This window comes from Phlebotomus papatasi, chromosome 4 (genome assembly GCF_024763615.1).
Source record: "Phlebotomus papatasi isolate M1 chromosome 4, Ppap_2.1, whole genome shotgun sequence".
NCBI classification, from domain to species: Eukaryota; Metazoa; Arthropoda; class Insecta; order Diptera; family Psychodidae; genus Phlebotomus; species Phlebotomus papatasi.
Window position 1 is genome coordinate 2,119,726 of NC_077225.1, and position 10,447 is coordinate 2,130,172.

At 39.0% G+C, this 10,447-nt stretch overlaps 1 protein-coding gene across 1 annotated transcript; it reads right to left on the reverse strand.

Annotated features, from left to right (window-relative positions):
- Positions 1–5,604: 5,604 nt before the first annotated feature.
- Positions 5,605–6,613, reverse strand: LOC129808495 (uncharacterized). Its single transcript, XM_055858273.1, has 2 exons — positions 5,764–6,613; positions 5,605–5,663 (listed from the first exon to the last, which is right to left on the reverse strand). The coding sequence occupies exons 1-2, from the start codon at positions 6,611–6,613 to the stop codon at positions 5,605–5,607; spliced, it is 909 nt and encodes a 302-aa protein (XP_055714248.1).
- Between the last annotated feature and the right edge of the window lie 3,834 nt (positions 6,614–10,447).

A 10,447-nucleotide genomic window follows, 5' to 3' on the forward strand; every position in this document is an offset into this window, starting at 1 on the left:
CTTTCCTTGAAGGGGGGAGGTGTTAGGTGGCAAAATTTGAATTACCCGCCACCTAGAATTTCCCTCATAGTCAGCGCACAATGACTACCGTGACTACCGGGCGCTGACCATGAGGGAACCTCATTTTTCTATCCGTTACTTTCCACCCGACCGTCTTGGAGTAAAAAACCACCTCTGTAAAAATTTTTATTAAAGTGAATTAAATATATCTGTTGAACCCAAAAAGTGTAGTTTTTCTACCACGCGTGCACCACGGGATTCGGCGACAATTCTGGGATTGGATTTTACTAAATATTCTTCTATTTCCCAGGTAAATCCCGTAACAATACACAACATTTTTATTAAATGAATGAGGATTTATATTTAATAGAAAGCCACGAAATATTCTTATATTTGGAATAATCAATATTTTAATAATATAAATAAATTATTAAAGTATTTTTAAATTTGTAACTAAGTTAAGGTACAAGATTCATGTGAATAATAATTAATGCGTGTGTTGTACCATTTAGTTATAAACACAGACGTATTTTGCTCTAGGAGAAAGAATTAAAAAACGGTTTGAGGGTCACCTGTATAATCGCCATTGGAGATATTCGGATTTACTTCTGTGTAGTTAGTTAGGGATCATATGTATAGCCAGTATCTGGTTCTCCAAAATCTAAATGACAGCTGTTAATCATCGAGAAAATTTAAAAACTCCATCACGTCATTCCATATGGGTTTTTATAATTAATTTGTCTCCCGATTGTACAGATACAAAGCGTCAGTTAAATCAGCATTTGTCGTAACTTCATTTTTGCGATTTCGGGATATATACATATTTAGAATAGGCGTAATTTTGTTTATTAATCGCATTTGAGAAAAAGAAACTTTTATAAGCCCATTAAAAATTATTTTAAACAAAAATTATCGTAAGTGTCCTTAATTAATAAAAATTTATCAGAATTTGTCGTAACTTCCATTTCTGGGCAAGTTACGACAAATTTTCATACAAAATTTTCTCTAATCAGCATTTGCCGTAACTTCTTTTGCTCGTTTGCGTGGCTTGTAATTTGCAGCAAAAATGTAAAATTTCTCATTAAAGCGTTCACAAACTCTTCCAAATATTCAAAGACAGTGAGAATAATGCAACATTAACTAATTTTAATTCAATATTTACGAGAAAAAAGTAAGAAAAAATCCCTGACCATCTGTCATTAAATCAAAACAAAAAAAGCGATGCGGCGGACAAAATTTATTCAATAAAATTTATTAAATTAAAGCTTTTAGGGACAGGGATAAGAGTTTAATTGATTAGTTTAGTCAAATAATGGTGCTTATTATCACTAGAGTCATTGAAATTGATATAATGCATTTTTGAAAATTGTCGTAACTTCCCAGATCTCCATACATTGGAAGTTACGGCTTTATAAACGATGGAATTTACGACAAAATCTTATTATGTTTCATTGAACATATATCCCAATATCTCAGCTTTTAAATCATTTTATAAAGATTTCCTCGAGTTAACTAACAGTTTATTAGTGCCACTATTATTATTTTGACTCAAAAGTATCGCATTCGGGGCTCAATTTTAAGAAAAATAATTCTGAACTGAAAATTTCGTCTCCTGGAAAGTTGTCAAAAGGAAGTTACGACAAATGCTGATTTAACTGACGAAAGAATGAACTCTATTTTACACAAAAGTTTTGCTTCTTGCTAGACACAGCCATAACCCGTTTTTCGAAGCTTATAAAATATTTTTGGGACAACTTCTTTAATTCATCGTTCTCCTCAATTTTTTCGTCGCTTCTATTCCCTGCTCTTTCAAAACCATAAGTTCAATTTAAAATGGTTAAAAATTTTTATTGACTTTCCTTACAATAGCCTTTTTTGAATTGTCACATTTTTCTTCTCAAACTTGAACGTTTACAAAGTCTGCCGACGTTTGATATCCTTAGCTTTCTTCGTCTCATTGTGATTTTAGAGTTTTCATTAGACACTTTCTGGAGGTCCCAAATTTTATAGTTGCTGCTACGGAGGAATCCTCAGCGGTGTGCTTATTATTTGTTGCAAAATGGAATTCCTTTGCAAGCCTAGAATAAAAATCTGTGATAAACAAATGTCTTTATTTTTCAAAAAACACATTATCTGAACATTTCTGCTGCAGAGGGATCGCGAACCTCTCATTGATTTCCACCTTCTCTACTACCTCCATCGTCTCCTCAAATTCCATCGACTCCTACTTATCTTGCAACATTTGTGTAGTAGCTCGGCATATTTGTATGGCCGGCTCGTGATTTCGAGTTCCACTCCCGGATAACACGACTAGTCGCACTTTTGAGGTTATGAATGCTGACGATTTTGTTGATGGGTTCCCAATTTGAAGGCTGTCACATTTTGTAGTCTCTTGAGCTGTCAAAAATACCGACGTCGAGATTTGGTAACTGAGACCACGGGCTCACGTAATGATTTTTCCATGATTTTTAAAAGTAGGAAAAATTGTGGAGAATTTCGGAGAAAAATCCAGTTAGATTATTTACTTATTGCTAGAAACTTTCTCTGTATACTTAAATTTGGCACACTTTCACATAATTTTCCAGAATCATGATTGAAAAATGCAATGAGCGTTGGTAATAACGACGTGGAAATTACGTCATATTTAGGTAGAGATTAGGTAATACTAAGGTAAATACTGCAAGATAGCACTACCTGATTATTACGTAATTCCGACTACACTTGTTACCACGCTAATATATTAGGAAAATTCATTAAACAATACAGTACATAGGAAAAGTTCGTGCAAAGAGTTCGCTTATTGCCACAAACTTTCTCTATATACTTAAATTTGCAACACTTTCACATAATTTTCTAGAATCACGATTTAAAATTGGAATGAGCGGTGCTAATAACGACGTCAAAATTTCGTCATGCTTAAGTAATATATTCAATCACAAAATGGCGTAGGTCATTCATTTACGTATTTATGACCCCTTGATTACCACATGTAATTTGCCTATTTTCATCACGTCGTAATGAAGTACGAGAACTAGAGTCGGTTATACCTGATGAGTGTTTCATATTCCAATACGCAGATGATATTGCCATAGGTATTGTCTATTCGGATCCAGAAGTAATTGAAGACTCCTTATCCAGTGCATGCGCGGCTATACAATCTTTTTTGGAGGCCAGGGGATTAACTCTGTCTGCTCAAAAATCTGCTTTTATGCTTTTTACTCGAAAACACCGCCCTCCGGAGATCAAAGTGGAATGGAACGATACAGTTTTACAAAGTGTTACAACATTTAAATACCTCGGAGTGGTTTTTGATTGTAAGTGTTTGTGGGCGGCCCAAATTAGATCTGTGATTGGATCGTGTAGTAAGCGAGCCAACTTTCTGCGAGCGGTTTGTGGTCAAAGATAGGGGGCACATACAGCTGTTCTAAGAACAATTTATGTAACTACCATTAGATCTGTGATAGAGTATGGATGCTTAGTTTTCAGGACGGCGGCTAGAGGACATTTAATAAAACTCTATAGAATTCAATGGCGATGCTTGCGCTTATGTCTAGGACTAATGAAGTCAACACACACAATGTCTGTTGAAGTTTTAGCGGGTATCTGTCCCTTGGAATTGCGGTTTAACTTGCTCGGGGAGAAATTTCTAATGAAAGCTGCTGCACGGCAACCGGATCTATGGGCCGATATCACACAAATACAAGAATCGGGATCACGTTTTTCGCTATCCCAGGTGGTATTGGCTTTGGCTGAAATAGGCTGGGATCCTAGTCCTCAGTTACAGAACACACCTCCAGTCTGCCCCGAGAGAATGAATGTTGTGGTGTCCCTCACTGTTTGGGAACAATTGAGAGGGTTCTCGAAGGATTTGTGGAGCTCAATTGCTAATTTATTTGTATGTGAAATGCTTCACAATGAACAACGCATGACAGCACGAATCATCTATACGGATGGATCCAAATCAGAGCAAGGTGTAGGAGCAGGACTCTGGGATGCTACGACAGGGTCGCGAGAATGCTTAGCCTTGAATCCCAATTCGTCGAACTTTACAGCAGAGCTCACTGCGATTAAAATGGCCCTTAGAATGGCTACTGAGTATCCATCAGAGCATAGTCAAGTATGTATACTATCAGATTCACTGTCTGGTAATTTATCCATCAAAAACTATGCTACAAGTCGTAGCAGAGGGTCACTACATAGAGAAATTGCTGTTTTGATTGAGGGTCTTGAGCACGTGGGGAAATCTGTAAGCATCTGCTGGGTGCCTTCGCATGTAGCAGTCGTCGGCAATGACATGGCGGATGCAGCAGCGAGGCAGGGAGCTCGTTCACTAGTTATCCATGACGAAGTAACAAGTATTGAAGATTGGTTCGCAGTGGCCAGGTGTGAGTGTCTGTGTCAGTGGAGGATGGCTTGGAACGTGGACGTCCTAGGAAGATACTGCCATTCAATTTTACCTGATTGTAATACACAATCTTGGTTTAAAATGATTGGAGATTTAAATAGGGAGACCATTGTTATCATTAGTAGATTAATATCAAACCACAACAGACTTAAAGCCCATTTGTGCAGAATAAATATTATAGAGGACCCACTATGTGAGGTCTGTGGCGAGCATGAGGACATTGATCATGTCCTCTTCCGATGCCCTCGTTTCAGGGATGGTAGAGAGGAGCTTGTTAGCTCGTGCAATGCTTTATCCCCTAACCTTCAGGTTAGGGACATATTAGCAATGAGTATAGAGCGCAGGCTAGTTGGACCATTAAAAATAATTGCCAAATTCGTAAAGAGAAACGGAATCAATGTATAAATTCATAGGTAATGGGCTTTATTCACCCAAAGAAGTGTTTATGTTTATGAGGTATATTTTATTTATTTATTTTTTATTATGTGATTATTTATTTATTTATTTGTTATTTAGTTACTTAATTTTATTGGGCAGATGGTCAAAATAGGCTTGTTGCCTAAGACCTTACTGGGATTAATGGGGGGAAACAAAAAAAAAAACAACTACCCCTGTTTACTACTACCCCAGTTCCCCCTATGTATAGGTGTGTTTGTGGCAGGTATGATTGTTAGACCGACGACGGTTGAATTCAAAATGTAAAATATAAGGTTATGTAGAAGTTTCGCGTGAAGCCTAAATTTGAAATATTTTTCTCTTGTGTTTCCTGAATATTGTTGTATTATTAATTTCCTTAACAAATTCCATCTATTTATCAACAAATTATATTGATAAAGTCTTTAAAGTTACTTTTCCTAATTTGGGGAAAGTGAATTTTTCATGAATTCCGTTACTTTTTCGAAAATATTGTTCAAATTTGAGGAGTGAGAAATGTCATCAATACCCCACAAATGTTCATGTTTGAGAAACTCTACTGTAAATACAGTAGATTTGTAGATTTGTAGATTTGTACATGGGTGGAGACATTCATCGCTTCCTTCTACCGCGGCCTTACAGTCCTATTGTAGAAAACCCTGTAAATAATTATAAGCCAGACAGTTTTAAACTTTTAAAGAAGTCTAGAATCTTTTCCGGCTTAATTTTCCAGATCTCATGTGGCTCAAGCACATATGAGTCTAGAAGTACACGCCTTCTGCACATTACTGCTTTGCAATAGCATAAGATGTGTACAGGCGTTTCATCTTCCGTTCCACAGAATCTACAGAGGTATTCCTGTGAAACTTTGATATTGTACAGATGCTTTCGTAGATGGCAGTGTCCTGTCATTAGCTCTGTATATTCTCTGAGTTTTTTCCTACTCAGCTTATAGACCTCCCGAATTTGTGACTCGGAGCATTCTATTAGGAACAACTTGGCCTGTCTGTGCCCTGTACTGTTATTCCAGTGTTCGGCTTCCCTGGCCTGAATCCATGTATGGATTTCTTTCTTGATTGTGGCGTCTGAGATGCCACAGAAAGGTTCTGGTCCAATAAAAGGAGAGTTTGATCCTTTCCTTACAAGCTCGTCAGCGGCTTCATTACCAGGAATCCCCATGTGCCCCGGTACCCACACAAGTGTGACTCTATTGCTAGAGCCCAAAGTCATCAGAGACTCCAAGCAGCTCAAGACGAGTTTTGATGTTATTTTATCAGACTTTAGAGCTAACAATGAGGCTTGACTGTCTGATAAAATATAGATACGTTGACCCTTATATTGTCTCCGTAAATTTTCCAGTATACATACCCAGATAGCTGTTATTTCAGCTTGAAAGACTGTGGCATATTTACCCATTGGTATGTGCAGCTTGAATTTAGGCCGGAGTCTAAACACGCCTGCACCCGACGAGTCATCCATTTTTGACCCATCTGTGTACCAAACAAGAGCACTTTGCTCAATGCTATTATGAATTGATTGCCATTCAGAAGCCTCTGCAATAAGAACATTGAATGGTTTGTCAATTCTATAGGATGGTGTCATCTTGTCTGACACCATTGAAAGGATTGGATTGCTGTTAATCTCATTGATTAGGACATTATCCAAATTCCTTACCCTAATATTGCTGGTTGCCAGCAATCTGATGAGAGAAGCTTTAGCATGCACCTCTAGATGTATGTGTAAAGGAGGCATAGAGAGCATCCTTTCCATAGCAAGGGTTGGAGTTGTTGTCATTGCTCCTGTTATTAACAGGCAAGCCAATCTTTGCAGTCTAGTAAGACTGGTCCGAGATCCTTTCAACCCTATCATTTTACATATAGTCTTATGAAAGGATCGTTGGATCCAAAAGGCAGGAAATAAACTGAAATCTAATCTAATCTAATCTATCACACGCCACCATACACTTGATGGATATGTGATGATAGGTCTGACAACTGCTCCATATATCCAACGCATGAGTTTTGGATTTAGGCCCCATGTTTGGCCGATGTACCTTCTACAGGTCCAAAGTGCTGCACGGGCCTTGTTTATAACATTGTTTAAATGAGATTTCCAGCCAAGTTTGCTGTCAAGGATTACTCCTAGATACTTGGTCTCGTTAGAAATTTCAATGGTTTCACCATCCAGAAGTGGCAGCCTCTCAAAGTGTAGCTTCCTTCTTCTAGTGAATGGGACTATTACTGTCTTTTTTGGGTTAATTCTTAGTCCCTGCTCTCTGCACCAAGTCCCTGTGGTATTAAGAGCTCTCTGGACCTGTTCCATGAGGGTGTTTTCAAACTTCCCTACTGCTAGAATAACCACATCATCCGCATAGCCTTGTGCGGCTACACCTTGTTCGTTTAGCTTCGTCAGCAAGTCGTCTACAACCAGTGTCCAAAGAAGGGGAGACAGTACCCCTCCCTGTGGACACCCTTTAGTTGCAGAAAAAGCTGTCGTCTAAGCTAAATATTGTGTTACGATCCTCCTACTCCCCAACATCGTCGTTATCCATCGACAAGTTGTGGAGTCAACGCCCCTATTGTTAAGGCAACGGTGAATACGATCGTAAGATGTGTTGTCAAAGGCGCATTCAATATCTATGAAAGCCGCTATTGACACTTCTTTATCTTGCAAAGCCTTCTCGATTCGATCTACAAGAGCGAAAAGAGCGGTCTCAGTGGATGTACCTGCTTGATATGCATGTTGATCTTGATGTACCAGTCTAAATGGTAGAACATCGTCTCTAATATGCCTATCAATGACTTTCTCCATAATTTTGAGGAGAAAAAATGTAAGACTTATTGGCCGATAAGACTTAGGATTGTTTCTCGGCCGCTTACCTGCCTTAGGAATAAAGATTACGTTAACCAATCTCCATGGTTCAGGCATATACGCCCAAGCATGACTAGTTCTCATGATCTTTAATAGAATTGGAGCTGGAGAGTCTGCTCCATGCTGCAGCAGTGCCAAAAAGATATTATCCATCCCTGGGGTTTTAAAAGGTTTAAACGACCTAATTGCCCACTTCACGCTGTCAAGTGTAAAAATTCTTTGTGACATTTTGAAGTCAGATCGCTGTGGTCTGTATGCAGTTGCAGGTGTCGTCTCTGCTTCAATGGTTGTTACTGTCGCTCCTGGAAAATGTGTATGTACCATAAGATCCATACTTTCTCCGAGAGTTTCAGTATAGCTGCCGCCCTGTTTCTCCAAAAGGTCACTTTAACAGTACTGTCCTTAGAAAGAAACTTATGCAGACGAGCACATGTTGGCATGTCTTCTACTTCATTTACGCCATGAGTTCCTTTTGGCTTTCCACAGAGCTTTATTGTAGGATGTCAGAGAAGCTTTATAAGTCTCCCAGTCAAAGTTTCTTTTGGCTCTGTTGAAAAGCCTACGAGTCTTTTTGCGAAGCTTCGTAAGTTCAGAATTCCACCAAGGAACTGTATTGTCAGTTCTAGTTGGAATAGGTCTGTTACTTTGGAGGTATGCCTCCATAATTAAATTGTTAGTATATTCAATGGCATTGTCAATGTCGCTCGGACTTCTGATATTATTGTTAAAATCCTGTAGTCCAAGCGCTAGTTTTTCTTTATAAACTGCCCAGTTGGTTCTTTTGGGATTTCTACGTACTTCCCGATCGTTCAGCCAAGACACATCAATCTCAAAATTGATGTGTCTGTGATCAGACAAGGAAGGTTCATCAGAGACGTGCCAATTCTTAATTTTGCTAAACATTCGATTGGAAGTTAGTGTTCACGCGAAAAAGACATATCCTAAATTTGTCCATGGAAATTTCCACCCATGATTATTTATTTGGTGACTCGTCTAATGTGTCAATTGATTATTTTTTCCCCTCTCCATAACGGACTTTTTTTTTCTTCCTTCCCTCTTCTCTGCAAGTTCAAAGTCAAGTGTAACAATCGCTCTGCCACAAAATTAAATATTCTCAATTTAAAGTAATAAATATTTTTCGCGACTGCACCAAAGTATTTTATTGTCGTGCGTGAGTGAGAGTAGTCCTGAGTGGTAATCCAAAAGTGCCATTTCACGAGAAAAAGGTGAAAGAAAAAGACTGTGAGTGAACCTCGTGGAATCCAGCCCAACGAGTGGAAGTCTTTCGAGGCAAAAGCTGCGCAGCAGAACATTGAGGAGGAAAATTTTTATTGATCCTCCTTCGCCAGGATAACCAGGCTTGTATTTCTTTCCTCAACAGGTACAATTACCACAATTATTTGGGGAAAAGTCAGGGCTTTGGAACTCAGGAGTTCTTTGTCTAATTCTCAGGTACAATTACCACAATTATTTGGGGAAAAGTCAGGGCTTTGGAACTCAGGAGTTCTTTGTCTAATTCTCAGGTAAATCCTCACCACTTTTATTGATCCTCCTTCGCGAGGATAACCAGGCTTGTATTTCTTTCCTCAACAGGTACAATTACCACAATTATTTGGGGAAAAGTCAGGGCTTTGGAACTCAGGAGTTCTTTGTCTAATTCTCAGGTACAATTACCACAATTATTTGGGGAAAGTCAGGGCTTTGGAACTCAGGAGTTCTTTGTCTAATTCTCAGGTAAATCCTCACCACTTTTATTGGTCCTGCCGAGCACCGTTGGAGTCAGTGGAACTTCAGCCAGCGACATGCCGCACAAAACGTCATCTCGTGCCTCGTACAAAGGTCAATTGACAACCCTCAAGAGGAACATTGAGAGGTATGAGAATGATCCGCAGCTGTTAACTGAGCCTAAAGCTAAATCGGAGCTGAAAACTCAAAGAGAGTTGGTGGACAGAATCGAGAAAAAGTTCCAAGAAGTGCAGCATTCAATTATTCAAGAGTGCGCCACCGCTGAACAAATTGAAGCTGAGAATTTAGAACTCTTGGCATTTTTGGAAGAATGCATGCAAACTTATGAAAGGATCTCGGTTCTCATAACCACAATTGAGGATTCTAAAGAACATTTGACGCCACAATTGGATGGAGATTCCTCTTCCCTCAATAGACTTCTTAGCCTCATGGCAAGTCAGTTGGAGGAGCAAAAACTCCAAAGAACTTCAGAGGAAAGGAAGCTGAAAGAAATTCTGGAAGCTCAGAACAATAATTTCCGTTCTTATTTGGAACAATCCAGACAAGAACTTCTGAATGCTTCAATAGAAAATGAAACAAGTTTTGCGACGCAATCTTCTGCAAAATTGGAGCCAATTAAGGTCCCTGAATTTTCGGGATCTTATGCTTCATGGAGAACATTCCATGACATGTTCATATCTATAGTCGACAGCAATCCATCGTTGACTAAAGCGCAGAAGATGAACTACCTCAAAAATGCTGTCAAGGGAGAGGCTGAGCAACTCATCAGCAAATTCAGCATTTCAGATGACAATTACGCAAGAGCTTGGAATCGTCTCAAAGAGAGGTACGATGACAAACTTTCCATAATGTGCGCGCTGATGGATCAGTTTTTGGACCAGCCGTCAATTACTCAGCCCAATGTTGCAAGTATCAGGCGCATCCAATCTAACACTTCATCAGCAATTGACGCATTGGAAGGGATGAACATTACTCAACGAGATCCATGGCTCATCCATTGGATGCTGAGGA